The sequence below is a fragment of the Cariama cristata genome, unplaced genomic scaffold (assembly GCF_000690535.1).
Source record: "Cariama cristata isolate BGI_N322 unplaced genomic scaffold, ASM69053v1 scaffold4019, whole genome shotgun sequence".
Lineage (NCBI taxonomy): Eukaryota > Metazoa > Chordata > Aves > Cariamiformes > Cariamidae > Cariama > Cariama cristata.
Window position 1 is genome coordinate 40,962 of NW_009635157.1, and position 15,656 is coordinate 56,617.

A 15,656-nucleotide genomic window follows, 5' to 3' on the forward strand; every position below is an offset into this window, starting at 1 on the left:
GGGCAATAAGGTCTCCCCTCAGCCTCCTTTTCTCCAGACTAAACAACCCCAGCTCCCTCAGCCACTCCTCGTAAGACTTTTTCTCCAGGCCCTTCACCAGCTTTGTCGCTCTTCTCTGGACACGCTCCTTCTTGTAGTGAGGGGCCCAAAACTGAACACAGTATTCAAGGTGCGGCCTCACCAGCGCAGAGTACAAAGGGATGATCACTTCCCTAGTCCTGCTGGCCACACTGTTTCTGATACAGACCAGGATGCTGTTAGCCTTTTTGGCCACCTGGGCACACTGCCGGCTCATGTTCAGCCAGCTGTCGACCAACACCCCCAGGTCTTTTTCTGTCGGGCAGCTTTCCAGCCACTCGTCCCCAAGCCTGTAGCGTTGCATGGGGTTGTTGTGACTGAAGTGCAGGACCCGGCACTTGGCCTTGTGAATCTCATACGGCTTGGGTGCCTAAGCATGATAAATCCATTATAAAAAGTTTAAAATACATTTAAAGATGAGTCTTCTCTGAAATCGATGTGTGAACTATTTTATGCGAGATGAGAAGAGACACCTGATCCTTAAAAACAGATATTAATTTCTGCCCAAAACCCAATCCACCTCTCTTTGCTGCAGCATCGGTACTCAGTGCAAGAAGTCGTAGCTGGGAGTTGGGTGTAAGCCCATTGGAGTTAATTCTTTAGTGTTTCCGTGGGTGATGTCCTGCACTGGTGTGATGCTTTTGCAGAATACCTCACCTCGCAAGAAAATCTCTCTGGCAATCTCACCATTGCGTCCTGCTCCTTCAGAAATGAAGTTCTGTGGGCCAGTGTGGAAGTCTTCTCAGAAAATACTTTAAAACTCTAGAAATCTAAATTCTTAGGAAAAATATGTAACTTCATACATATGTTGGAAGAGCATTATTCAGTGTTACAGCTTATATTAAGTCAGTTAAGAAGCGGCTGCCTTATATACATACATTATAACATGTCATCTTAATTCAGAGCTACCACACATTCTGTTTTTTCACAGGAGTTTTGCTTCATGAAGCACCAAGGATGAATGGTCATCTTTTAAAATCATCTAGTTAATTTTTTTTTTCTTTTGTCTTTTTCCCTTCTCCAGTCTTCCCTTCTTCCTTAGTTTGTTCTTTCCTTTTTTTCTTTCTTTCTCTTTTGTTTTTTTTTTCATACTTTCATGCTTTTAGTCAGCTTGCAAAATAGTAGTCTAATGCTGGAGTAGACTTGCTCATTTATTAATAAGTTATTTTAATTACATATTTCTTTTTAATGAGGAAATGTTTTTACCTTTTGCTATTATAAGCTCTACCCAACTCATTGTACATTGGTAAGTGTTATTAATCTTGTAAAGCATGCTGGAATATACTGCATTTAAAATGTGGGGGCTGCAACATAAAATAATGATTAAAACAATTACAACTAATCATGCAAAGCTTTTATAATTCATACACGTAAGCCAGACCTCAGTTCATATAAAAAGGCATTCAGCAAGTTAACTGCTACAGAGCCAAGTGAGAGTCATTTCTTTCTCTGCACTCAAGTAAATTGTAAAAAATATCACAAAAGAAATATTGGAAGAGGGGCAATTCTGATGTGCTCCTTTGGCTTTGGTGGGGCTTGTGCACTGCCGCAGGTGTTGCGTGGTATGTATAAAGGACCAGCTTTTGCTGAAACACTTGGGCTGATTAAAACTGCCTTATGCCCTTTGACCTTGCTGCGTGCTGGTTTTTAAAGGGAGAAACACCAGAGAAAAAGCGTGGCAGAGGAAATATGAAGAGAAGAAAATTCCTCTCTAAGGGGTTTCTGTGGTCCTGGACTTGCCACATGTTGGCCATCCTTTGGGGAAGGGCTGCGTTTCTCTTCACTCAGACCTTGGGGACACTGAGAAGCTTTGGGGAGAGGAGATAGTACCTAGAGCCCTTCTGGTTAAGGAGCCTCAGAATAGGGAGTTATGGAGGCACTGACCATGCAGGTACCTTTCCCTGAAAAAGAGAAGGGGAGGGGACCTGGTAGCACTCCCCCAACCACAGTCACAGCCTGCTTTCAAAGTGAAGAGTTAGGCACATAAATGCTCTGTGTTTCCTATGCTGGCTTTATTGCCAAGGTGTTATCAACAATCAGTTTCTGAGGACCAAAAATGTTTGTCTGTGTTCTTTGTGGATAACTTCTGAGTACCTGCAGCACAAATAACTGTAAATGTCATCAATACTTCAAAACTTTGACACATTTTCCCAGACTCTTGGTCAATTCAATCTCTGCTCCAAGTCCAGAGCTGGCAGCCTGTTCCCCAACGTTTCCATGTCGTAATCAGCAATGAAAGAGAGTTTCTGTGCTAGCGGCCTCTGGAGTTCACCAAAACTAAGGTTATTGTTAAAGACGGACAATTAGGTAGAATGGGATAGTAATAATAATAATATTAACACAGATGTAAAGGTCTCTCCATTGTGCCGGGAACGTCCGCGTTATAAATTTCCTCCAGTATTTCCTGTGGGCTTTTGTAGACAGTGGAAACTACTGCTAGGCTGTGCCATTTAAGAACCCAGTGTTAAGCATGGAGTTTTAATGGACAGATTAAAATAAGTGTCAAAATACACATGTACTGTCTCTTTAGAATTAAAACAATGGCAAAGGCACGTTTTTAGCCACCAAGTAAAGAAAAGATTTTTGTTTCTTGGTGAGCTTGACCTTGATTTTTAAATGAGATGTGCTTTTAAGGGCAAGTTACAGCATGCCGCTGGGTGATAACCACAGCCAGCAACGTACGCTGCAGGACCGGAGCGTGCTGCAGAAAGCCGTACGGATTGCACAGGAGGGCGGCAGGCCCAGCCTTCCTGGTTCGTTCAGCTTTGCCCAGAGGTGACCTCTGGACGGCAACTTCCCTTGCGCCCGTGATCCAGAAAAATTCTGGTTGTCACTTTTGTCACTCATTTTCAGCATTAAAGAACAAATTAGTTTTATTGTATCTTTGTATATTTTCCCATTAAAGTAGATGGAGAAAAAATTAAGTTTGATCTAGAAACCCTTTGTCTCTGCAAAAGATCAGAACTTTGAATAATACTTAGGACTGAAGCTAGCATGCAGAAGTTTCAGAATACTTATGAGCTATTAAAGTACTGTGTAAGACTAAAAGCTAGACTTTAAATAGTGTCAGCTAGCATAAGAACTTCTGATTTACATTAGCAACGTAATACATTTACATCTGTACAGAACTGTCTTTGCAGTTTTAGTTTATAACATTAGTTCTGTGACGTGGTTTTTTTGTGAGAAAGTTCTGTTCTTGGTTAGTACAGTTAATACACGTTCAGTAAAGGGTTAATATGGGAGTTCTGAAAATTAATTTCTTAGCATGTTTCAACCATGATGTATTTGGTAATGGAAAGAACAAACAGAGGATAAAAAGGCAAGACTGTGAATTGGAATTTAAAGAAAGTTTGATAAGAAACAAAATATTCATGCATTTGTGGCCAGGAATAAGATGGTTTCTTATATTCCTAGATGATGTTACAGGTATCTTCAACAGGAGTAAAGAAATGGGAATAGGTGTATAAACAGCAGATTTCACACTGGAGCTAAAACCAACCCATATGAATAGTAACAGAGGAAAAAACAAAGCCCCAAACCTAAAAATTTTAGCTGGTTCGAGTCCTGCAGAATGAGTCATAAGGTTTGGCACAGTGCTGCTTTGCAAGATCATTTTCAGAAGCAGTGGAGAGGGCAGGTGATCTATTTTATCTGATGTCACCTCTTAGAAGCAAGGAGCTCTGCTGCAATTTTTTTAATTTTCAAGTAGCGGGATGGTACAAAAGTTGTATTTAATAATGAATTCTCATCAGGGAAAACACTGTCCAATATACTTGGATATTATGGAGACAGTAAGCTCTTCCATGAGCGTGCATATGCAAGTGCTGTCGGTGGGAATGTGCGACAACCAAAAGTGGGAGCTCCCAGCATCCAGTGTGTTGGGGCTGAGCTGAGCTGGAAATTTTGTGTTCTGGGCAGTCCCACTTGGTAGCTGAGCTCTTGCCTCTCTCTAGTGAGGAAACACGGAGAAAGAAGTTTAAGGTAGTGGGTTTTTTTCCCTTCACAATTATCACCTAGTGCTTTGTAATAGAATACTAGATAGCTGTATTATCTCCCTCCTGGGATCCCTCACTAGACAGAAATTTTGTTCTTGATTGGGATCTTTACTTTTCAGTGCCCAAGATAGCGTACATAAGCTAGTAATCTGTTTTCAAATGGAATGAAGGCAATCACACAGACCTTTAAGTTCTCCTTGATGATGATAAGATTTTAACTAGCAATGAGAAAGATGACTGGTTCTTCCAGCTGATTCTGGCAGCTGCTTCTTCCCTGTTGGTTTCATCACAGTTCTGTCTGTCATTCATGCTCACCCGTTGTTGTATGGAGCATGTTGCATGCACCACAGCTGCTGGGTTTTGAGTTCCTGATGAACTTGGGCCAGAAGCTTTCTCGGGAGCTGAAACCTGTTGCGGCAGGGTCTGGCTTTGGCCTGCTTCACCCTGTGCGTTTGCTTATTCTGATAGAAAAAAATGTAATCACAAGATGTATCCCTGCTATAATTCTTGATGTGATGAATGGGGTTTTAACCCAAAGGAAACTGTAAGAAAATAGTGTTTATGCTCATTCAGTGCTCTTGTTTTCTCTAAGTTAGTGGTATAATATGAAGTAGATCAAGCAGATTAGAGAAGCAGGTGTGTAGGCAAGAAACAGCTTTGAAACTTTTCACACTCTGGTTGGGAGAAATAGACTTTTACTTTTACTTAAGGTGATGTTCATCATGATGATATTTTGTGCTAGAGTTTTTCCCCTTTTGTCCTGCTAACTTTATATAGGAAAGATCCCAGGAAAGTATCAATGCCAATACTGGCAACTTTTTAGAGGCTTTCTTAAACCTCTTATTTCACAGAAATCTATGAAGTTTCTGGCTGGATTGTCCTTTTCTAACCTAAGCCTTTCCTAAGAAATCCAGCAATTTTCCACTTGAAAATAGCTATGGGTAAAGTCACACACTACTTTCACATAAGATTAAGGGTTTGACAAGGGTAGTGGGAACAAAGAAATTCCAAATTAAATCTGCTCCGTATTTAAAACCCCCTCTCCCAGCCCCCTATTGCACAATAGCAAGCTTTCCTAATGCAAGTAGGTTGTTGATATACTTCCAAAAAGAATTCCAGTTAGCTGAGAGATGGGATTAAATGGATTAAATAGCCTCCTCGTTTTTCAGTGGAAAAAAAAGGAGTTTGGTTGAAGGCACGTATAAATGCGAACGTAAATGATTTTGGACTAGATTGGCCTTCTGAACAACCTCAGATTGCCTTGCAAATTAGCGTGCCCCTTCTCAACGAGGCCCTGCATGTTGGTGATGAGTGTGTGTGCCTGCCGACACGCACGTGTGGGGCAGTGGGTGCGTGGAGTTTGCACTGTAGCCATGGCCATTTCAGTAGGCTACAATTGTGGGCCGGGAGGTAGGCTATCAGTTGGGTAGAAAAACTGCAAAGAATATAAAATGGTGCAGACTGCTCTGTGGCCAGTCTGTCTCCATTTAGTCCAAAACTGGTGTACCCTACTCAACCAGACCCAAGCCCTGGGAGAGGCTGAGAATCTGCAGTCCACCAGCCTATTCCTACACTAGCGTTTCTGGTGGCCTCTTCCATTTTGGTGCTGTGTTGTGTGGTTACTAGGTGTTACCTTCTCATCCTCATCACAGACACCTGATGTGGTATGAAAACCAACATTCTCCTTATTTTAGGTCTTCTCATGGACTTCTTTTCCTAAAAATTTATAAGGCATCAACTTTGTACAAAGTACATAGAGATTCTCCCTAACTTACCCTTCCTTATAAAGAAAGCTGATTTCTCCTCAGTGCTGCCTGTCATGTCTTACTTTCATTTTTCTGACCCTTGAAGACAGGAAATAGCAATATAAAGCTCCACGCCAAGGTCTGTCAGCAACTGGTAACTTGATGTGTGGCAGATAGTTACTGGAGTCATGACTTATGTATGGACAGCATGACTCTGTAGTAAACCTATCTTCATCTTGACCATTTCATGGCATCCTTTGTAATTCTTTATCCTGTGAAACTTCTTGAGCACTTGTTCGAGCAGCAGCAGTAGTGTTACTAATTGTTCACCTATATCCAAAAGACCCATTCTGTTGCTGGAAAGATATAGATACTACCATATACTTAGGGTAGCATTGATAATGAAAAAAAAAAAAAGAAAAAAAAAAGGTGGTGGGAGGGGTTGGGGGGGAGGCAAGATTAGTGGTAGCACATGAAAATTGTCAGGAATCCCTAAAACTTTTTTTTTGGCTTCTTTCTAAGGTCTACTAATTTGCCTTAACCTATTGCTGTTATGAAGAGTCACATCTAAGAGGCTGAAGACTAATGCATCCCAGATCTCACTTACGCATCCAGTCTAACTGGTCTTAAGTATAAGCAGTGGAGTAATTTTGTATTGTGTGCATGTTTTCCCTTTAAAAGCAGACTTCATGCTGTCTTTGATTTCTCTATTAATTTGGAAAGCATGCGCCAAGAGTAAAATTTGTTTCACATTTGTTTCAAATTCAAATTAAATCCCTTCACCCCCAACCAAAGAATTTGCAAGGAAAAAAACAAGGCGGAGGGGGGGGGGAGTTGGTGACCTTATCATGACTGGATCTCATCCTGATCAAGGGCCAAATCTTTTTAGCATTGAAAGGAAGTGAAAACAAGAATTAAGAACTTTCTCTGATTACCACTGGGGTAAGGGTGTTCTCCTCTTTCCTCTACCTGCAAGGAAATGCTTCAAAGCAGCCATTTATTCAGGCAGTGTAATTCTTATCTCTTTTTACTGACTGGCTTACATCTTTTATTTTACCTTAACACTTGGGCCTGTGTCCCTCCCACCTGATTTTATTCACCTGAGACACACATCTTCGGAGGGTGGTGAATGATTGCTTCCTGGAGAGGAAGAGCAGAGAGAGACGGGCATACCCCAGCGGCGACATAAGGCACCTAAGATACGAGTTATCTCCTTGCCATAGCCCTCTTGCTCGCTTTTTCTCCGTCTTCGTTGACCTGGTAGGGTGACTTTGCTTCTAACTTGGTGTAATAGATTAGATAAGGAATATAAGTACCTAAAATTAGTACCTCGGGTTTTTTTAACTGTAAGTCGACCAACTAGAGCAAAGGAAAAAGGGAGAGACAATGTAAAAATGAAAGTTAGCTGCGTAGCTATAGGGGTACTTAAGTGCTTGCCTAACATTCATGTCTTTGAAAATCTGCCTTCAAGGAAAACAATGCTGCACTGTGCACAACCTGTGCAAAAGTTAGCAAACATTTGGAATGTGTTTGGAAGATTAATAATGTAATTTTCCTCACCCTGTGGGTTTTTTCCTTTTTTTTCCCCCCCATAAAGCAGTGTACTAGGGGCTCATCAGGTTGTGCATTAGATAATTGAGCTGTTATGCCAACAGGCTGTGCTGAAAGGTGTTACATCAGTGATTTCTTTTTCATCCCACTGTGCTTTGATCTCCTGCTATAAAGCAGAAGATCTAACAGTGGAAACTTTTGAAGATGATAGATGAATTTTGCTAATCCACTTTTCATAATCCTTACGAAAAATGTCTGTCCTTATCCATCAAAAAAGATTTAATAGCTGTTGTCTCTAGAAAGTCACATATTATAAGGATTGCAAACTATGGAATTACTGTTATGAAATATTTTGCTGTGTGTTTTGAAATGTTGTAAATACTTTACCATAAATGAATAAAGATGCTTCTTTGATAACCATGCTTTGTTGTATTTTCTCACTAAAATGCAAAACTCATTTGCAAGAGAGCACTGTGCAATGGTGATTATTTGCTGTCCTTATTGCCGTTAATTGCCCTACTTTAATTTCGTATTATTGGAATTCACGGAAACAGTCAACTTAATCCAAATATACTAATTCCAAACATTATATGGTGCTGAAACAAATGGTAAAAGTCTTCACTCACAAGATGTAAAGCATTGTAGCTGATGGAACCATTGCGACAGTAAGCAGTGTGTAGAATTCTCTTTGCAGAATTTGGGGCAATAAAATGTGGCATCTACTAGGAAGGAACAAGTGCCTGTGCTTGTCCCTGGGTGAAATTCACACTTATATCATCCAGATGAAATCAGTAAAGTTACTGCAGTTGCCCAGGATTTCATCCAGCACAGTCTTCTCCACAGTCTTCTTTCATTAGTTGAGTTCCCTACGTCTCTGGAAAACTGTGCTTACAGAAAATTGTCAGCAATGCTTCAGATTATAAAAAGTATTCATCAGGTCTGATTATATTTTATCTCTTTTCTTTACAATAGCTTTGGGCCAGATAATGCTCTATGTTGATGGCATGAATGGAGTAATAAATCATAATGAAACCATCCAATGGCTGTACACACTTATTGGGTCGAAGGTAAGACAGTCTCCAAAATTCTCATTTTATATGTGTTTGGTGTTCTTTAAATGCATTTTATTTGTATTATGTAAGCATTTAGGATATAAACAGACTGTGTGTTAGGTTCTAAATGAGTACATAACACTCTGCATGGAAACTAGGGCACACTGAGCTGTTATTTCTTTTCTACTGTTTTTATACTCTCTTGTGCTGTTGGCCCATACTCTGCTTTTAAAAGCAAAGATACCAAAGATGCCCTCGTTACTGTCTGTGCTGCCATTGCAGTTGCCCATGGAGGAGATTTTTTAGTCTAGCAGTTGCAGTTCTCAAGACATTCTTTGAAACTGCTTTTTGGGGTGGTTTTTTTTTCCCCTTTCCATTCCATGAATGCAAATCGTTTTCTACAGTTTCACCATTCTACACTGCTCAATTTTGCTGAGCGCTGCGGGAGGACAATTCAGAGTGACTTCCTTTTTAGAATAAAATAGTTCAATTGGGAGGGACCTACAACGACCATCTAGTCCAACTGCCTGACTGCTTCAGGGCTGGCCAAGTTAAAGCATGGTATTAAAGGCATTGTCTAAATGCTTCTTAAACACTGACAGGGATGGAGCGTCGCCCATCTCTCTAGGAAGCTTGTTCCAGTGTTTGACTACCCTCTCTGTAAAGAAATGCTTCCTAATGTCAAGTCTTCTTGTACCTGAAGAGCCCTAGAAGACAAAATCTGGCCCCTGCCTACAGGGGATTCTTTGGTGGTCCCTACATACAAGAAGGCAAAAGCTGAAGGCCAGAATATATGCTGCTTGGGTTGGTCTTCTCCAGTGGAGTAGTGATTCAGATAGTGCACAACCTACATTTAAGGTTGTCTTTGCTGGAAGATGAAAAGGAAGCAGAGCACAGATTCTGTTGGCATGCCATCCTGAAGGGCCATAGGGTAGGTAAACCCACAAATACACCACTCTCCAGTCTGTTGGCTCTCCAGCTTTTAAGGCCTGCAGGGAATGCTGCTGGTCTTGCCATGTAAACCTGCTTGGGCTAGATCTGTACGATACAATAGCCAGAATAGGGTATATTAGCTATTGATAGAAACTCAAAAGTTGCTGTAATTGGTGGAATTGAATCCATAGTTAGAATTAATACGAAATTTCCAGGAACTTTTTCTCAAGTGGCTGAGTCACCGAATGTTGCTGTTGGATACTGTAGTGACATAGAGATGCTGCTGCTCTCCCTCTTTTCCTGATAGCTTTCATAACACGAGGAGAAAAAGAGCTCAGTGTCCCAGGGGCCTTTTATAACCATTACAGAATTTTTTCTACAATGTGCAGACTTCAGTGCTGCGGCACATTATCAAGTCAAAGAACAGATGCTGCAGTATTGAAAGAACTGATTTATCTTGGGTTGATGTACCTATATTGGTAGATACATGAAAGTAAGATAATTATGATTATCAAATCTTAGGCTTGTAGGGTGTGGTTCATGATTGGGAGAAGATGAGGAGAAACTTGCCCGATGTAAAATGTTCCACTGTTGTCTGAGCATTACATTGGGCAGTTTGCCCTCTTGAAACAGGGAATGTTAGCCACAGTTGGAAAAGCGGTGTGAGGCAAGAAAGAAATGGTTTGTTTGGTACAGACTCTCATTTTCTATGAAACAGAAAAAAGAGACAAGCAAAAAAGGAAAAAAATATTGCCATGTCCGTGATTATTTTAATCCTCTAATGCACCTAATGAGAGTGGGATGGGGAAGAAACACAACTGTATTGCTACCTCACAGATTAAATTCTGTCTAGATTTTCTTGACCAGAGTACTTCAGTTCTTGGGTCTTTAAGCTCCTTTCTCCCTCCCCCATCGCCAGCCCGAATTATTATCTCCATGTCCTGGCTCAGTGCCTGCAGCTGAGGAATGCAGGCAATGTGCTTTGAATAGTTTGGTTTCAGGTAGCATCAAAGTTGCTTTTTCATTATTCTTTGACTGTCTTGGAAGAGATCTAAGTCTCTCTCTGTGTGCCAGAAGTTAACCGAAGGTATGGCGGGCTTACTGTCAGAGTGTGGTGGGACAGCTGCTTTATGCACTTAAAGATGGTTTTGACTTTCTGTGAAAAATGAACCCATGGAATTTGCAACACACCTACCATCTAAATTGCAGCCCTGCTATGCTGGTGCCTTCACAGCAAAGGCCGGAAAAAGTATGTTACCACTGCTGAACAAAAAAGGAATAGTGAAATTGCCAATTAAGTCTTGGGACAAATCCCTCTAATAGGATGCAGGAGGAATACAGTCACTCGGCTGCCACAGCTGTGACACATGGTGTCTTGCCTTCTCAAAAGCTCTGACCAATTTTAATATACTCAGCAGTGGATGTTGTTGAATCTTTTCCACCGATTTTTTTTGCCCAATTGTATAATGGTTTTGACCCTTCACTGTTGCTTGCTCTGCTCTGTTTGTGTTGGGCTGCTGGCTCTGTCACCCTTGCTCCCTTGGAGTAGCGTGTTATTGCGTGTGCTTGTCCACTGCAGCGCACGCGTTCAGCGGAGACCCTTGGGGTCTGACACGCTCAGCACTGCAACAGCTATCATTTTGGTACCCAGCTCCAAGATCACTTTATGCACCTAGCAAAACTTCTGTAAGGGATAGGGGAAGGAGGTGGGAAGTAAAATTTGAAATTAGTGAGAAGGAAGGATTATAAACAATTTACTGAAAGCCTGTCTAGATTGTTGCCATTATATTCCTTACCATTGTTAGTTCGGCTGTAGCTTTACCCTCTGAGCATCAGCGAATGCTTATATAGATGGATTATCAGAAGTTGTTGATAATTTTAGTGCAATTGTCTAAATTTGCTCTGAATAAAGTTACTGGAGAGGTGGTTAAAATTCCAACAGTGTGACTGTATTGGTGCTGCTGCCCTTGTGCTGGGTAAGAGGCACCAGTGGTGTCAGGGTGAGGAGCTGAAAAGTGGTAAGAAAGTTAATCTTAGATGACTCGTTTGTTAGTGGACGGAAAGAGCCTTCTGTTTCAGATTAGTATTATGTAGGCACTAGATTGGAAATTTGAAGTTAGCAGTAGCCCTCTTCTCCCATGTTATTTAAAGAGAAGAGCGTTATCAGCCCAGCCCAAGGCTCTTAGGGCCACTGCTGGTCCATTGCAAAACACATCCAACCGTGTGTGACCATGCCAATGTGTGCCACTGGCCTTTCACAGGATGGCTGTAGGCTGCTTTCCAGTCATCAATGGCTAATACATCCCCAGCATAAAACATTTGCAGCATAATCCCAATTTAAATGTGTATTACTACTATGTCATCATTAGTTATATAGGCAGCAATTCATCAGTCTTTCCCTGTTTAACAAAACATTCAAGTATGTACTTAATTGTAGGTGTATGGTTACATGTTGTTGGCTTCCAGAGAACCTTAATACATAACTGAGGTCAGCAGTGTACTGCTGTAGGAGTGCAAAAGAGGGCTATGGCAGGGCCAAAGCTCCGACCGTCTTATGTAAGCTGGAAGTTACATAAATAGGAAATATCTGTGTCAACCGAGTTTTCTTTTAGCATTCATTGGTAGTGTGGAACATTCATGCAAGATAGTTTGCTTTCTAAAAGACAAAACTAGGAGTCAATGAATGTTAGTTAACAGTGCTTTCAGAGTTGCTTCTTAATTTTTCCTTTTTTTTTTTTTTTTGAAAGTGGGTAAACTAACCTATCAAGGATGTTACCTTAACTCACCACATGTTGCAGCCTCACAGCATCTGGAAAATGATATTTCACCACTTTCTTGGTGTTTCTGCCAGCTATATGTTGCTGCTGCTGAAGTTGGAATTGTTTTTTTGCACTGTATTGCAAGTTATGTTTAGCCTGGTTGTGAAGCAACCTGAGGCATTTGTTCGTGCTGGCAGCTGGCACCCCAGAGCCCTGTGGAGCTCTGTGGTGGATCACCTGCAGAGAGGTTCTTGGTTTGATGGTGATGGCAACAGCTGTTGGAAAATTTCTCTTAGCCAAAACAAGGGACACCAGGTTAAAGATGTATATGCACTAAGCCAAATTAAGTCCTCATGATGTATTTTTTATCTGTTAGCATGTATGAGGTAATGTATATATTATCTTTCATATGCATTGGTATTCCCTCTGACCTGCTCATAGAAAGTGTACAATACTGTATCAGTGCCTTACTTTCTTCAGGACTAGTTACTGAGTGTTTACAAAAGATACATTTCTGAACCAAACATCTTGGAAAAACCTCAGGTGCTTATATCATGCGCTAGAGAAGCAGACATTCCCTTGCATCACAAACCCACAGGCTTTTGCCACTTCACCCTGATCTTCAAAGGCATGTCTAAGGCATCAAGTGGTCCAAAAGGTGAGTCTGGTTTCACCTTTTCTTTCGCCCCATTTCTGACTGCTACTGATAATGATTTTTTTTTTCCCATTTGATGATCCAGGCTGTTCTAATTTCCCCCAGGGGAGCTAAAGCTCCTTTTTGGCATTGTTTTCAGTGGAAAGTAATCCGTTTTCAAAGTGGTACTGGGTAACCTCAGAAGACAGGGTGGAATGTTGGGCTCAGGCTGATACAACAAGGTTGATTAAAGATTCCTATCTCACATCTTGTTTTAATTTTTTTTTTCCTACGTTGCTTCTGTCTGAGTCCTAGATTGCAAGGTTAAATACAAACTTTAACTAGCAAGTTGTTCCCTGCGCTTTGTGTGAATCTTTTGCTTCCCTTGGTATTGAAATAATGACTTTTTGAATGTTTTAAAATGTAATTCAATCTGAAAGAAGAAAAAAAAAAAACTATTTCAAAGCAAAAGGAAGAAAACCACAGCATTCGAACAGAAAGTAGGTGTTGTGGGTGAATTTGTTGATTCCAGAAGGAAAGTCCAGTAGAGCTGCTTTTCCTGCACGGTATCGGTGACATGTTAAAACATGCACATGATTGGTAAGTGATTTCATGAAGATTTTGAGAGAAATAATAGTTCTAGTCACAAACAACACTAAAATTGTTTTTACAAGTGAATCATTTAAGGTATGTAGAGTTAAATATTCGGTTTAAGAACTTGATTAAATCAGTCTCCATTTCACAAGTCATTTATGCATGTGCTCACCTGAAGTCATAAGCAGAGCAGAGAACCATATAGCTTGATTTTGTGCTTCTCCTCAGGAAATTTCTCGCCAAATCTTATGGAAATGGATGTTAAAGTGGGTCTACAAATATATGCTGAAAACTGGTTTGTAGTCAAAGAGAAAGTTACAAATACAGATGCGAATAGGACTAAAATAGTAGCATTAGTATTACTAAAGCCCAAAGCATGTTGAATTAAATCACCACCAAAACTGGATGGTATACTCTCTTGTTGAGGATCTTGGAAATACAATGTATTTGCATCTCACTAATTTTTCTGGTGATATATTTTGAAAATCATTGTGTGTATGGATGACCTATTCTGGGTTAACATTGCCTGAATCATGACAATGAATATACGTAGGAATATGCTTGATCTTCAGGAGCAGCTTGTGCTGTAGAATTGTCCTGTTCTTTATTCTTAATGTGTTTGGAAGGTGATCTAGAAAAGCTGGCTAGATAAAGGAATTAAGCATCCAGGAAAAATTACACAGCTTGGGGACCTACTGTGATTAATTTCACACTTTGTCTTCTTCCCAGTCTGCTGCCTTGATGGTTAACAAACTCTCTTGCAGCCTCTGACAAATGAAACTCCGCATACAGCTAATGCCCAAACTATATAGACTGCATCGTCTCTCTTACCTCCAGCCACAACTCTGATAAGCCTGTAGTTTTGTTCTGTTTTCAGGCCTAGCCTGGGTAGAAATGTCAGTTACGTGTCAGTCTTACAGGCTTTCAGGCTCCTTTGCTCCCTGGAAGGGTTCAGAGCAAAGCTGAGATCTCCCCTCGAGCGCTAGAATGAGTGCGGTCTCACCCATGGACTGCCTTGTACTCAAGACCTTGAGCTGTGGTGGACAGGTACCACTGGTTTGAGTTCAGTGAAACTCTGAACGTTCATGTCAACTTAGCAGCTGGCTCTTAAATTTAATCCACTATGTATTTGCCCATTGAACTATTGTTATGAAAATGGTTGTGTGAGGGAGAAAAAAAATCCTGGATTTATAGGAACTTTCCTACTTCCTGCCTCTCGAGGGCTTGAGCCAGCGCTCACCCAGGTCACCGGGGAGCTTCCCTCCTCTTTCACTCAGAAACTGTAATGGCACTGTTGCATGAACAGAGTTTATTTTGAATTGAATTTAATTAGTGCTTTGAAGATAAGGATCAGGATGTTGCAATAAACTTGGAATAGGATAATCCAGGCAGTGCAGACTACGTTATGTGCTTGCTTTGGTCTGTCCAACTCAGCGGACAGACTGCTGTGAGTGCTGCTCTCCTTTACTGACCATATTTGTAGGTGGGTTTCAAAGTCATTCCATCAAACATGAGAGTTTGCAGTAGTCCAGTCCTGCAGCAATAACTATTCCTGTAGCTGTGTCTGTTGCATTCACTCCTGAGTATTTTGAAGGGATAAATACCCATTTTTTTGTGTTAAAAACGAACTCTTGTAGATTAAGGTGATACTAGAAAACACACAGTTCCCCTACATCATACCAGAAATCTGATTTCAATTTGTTTGAAGTGGAGAATGAGAAAATGTAATGATTAACTGCCAACAACGTGGCAAATGTTGAGGACCAACTTTTCACTCAATCTCATCTTTTCAAATCTGTATGAGAAAATGTCCTGTTAGCGATGAGTGAAATATGTACAAATATTTCCAGAAAATACCGTGCATCTATGCAGATGTACAAATTTCTTGTTGTAAAGGAAAGGCACGAAGAAAGAAAAAAGCAAGTGTTACACTAGAATTAGGTAGGGGGAAAAACTGAGAAACAACCTAGAAGTCAGTGCTGGCTTTTAGAATTACCTTGTTCTCTCTCGCTACAGTAGTTCAGTGTCACAGATCTGTTACCATTCACATTTGTGAGCAAATTATTGTGCCTCAGGCCCTAGCTATTAATATTTTCTATTAGCTACCAATGTTTTCTAACAAGCATTATGTCCAGCATTCCTGTGAAAGGAGAAGGTGCAGTTTGAAAGTTTGTCTGTATTGAGGGATGAGACTAAAGAAAATGGAGCCTAATTTTTCCAGTGTGCTTGAAGCTGCTGGTGTGAAAGGTCTTTCACTATAAAATAAGTTGCCTGAACAAGAAAAATAGAAAATTTTCAACCATTAAGTTGTCAGA

General features: G+C 40.7%; 1 protein-coding gene across 1 annotated transcript in view; it reads left to right on the forward strand.

The window, feature by feature from the left end:
• Nucleotides 1-15,656, forward strand: part of FHOD3 (formin homology 2 domain containing 3) — a 197,084-nt gene that overhangs the window by 29,722 nt on the left and 151,706 nt on the right. Inside the window, exon 2 of the mRNA XM_009707416.1 lies at nucleotides 8,342-8,436. Coding sequence (XP_009705718.1) covers nucleotides 8,356-8,436 — 81 coding nt within the window. The 5' untranslated portion in view covers nucleotides 8,342-8,355. The remainder of the gene's footprint in view (nucleotides 1-8,341; nucleotides 8,437-15,656) is intronic.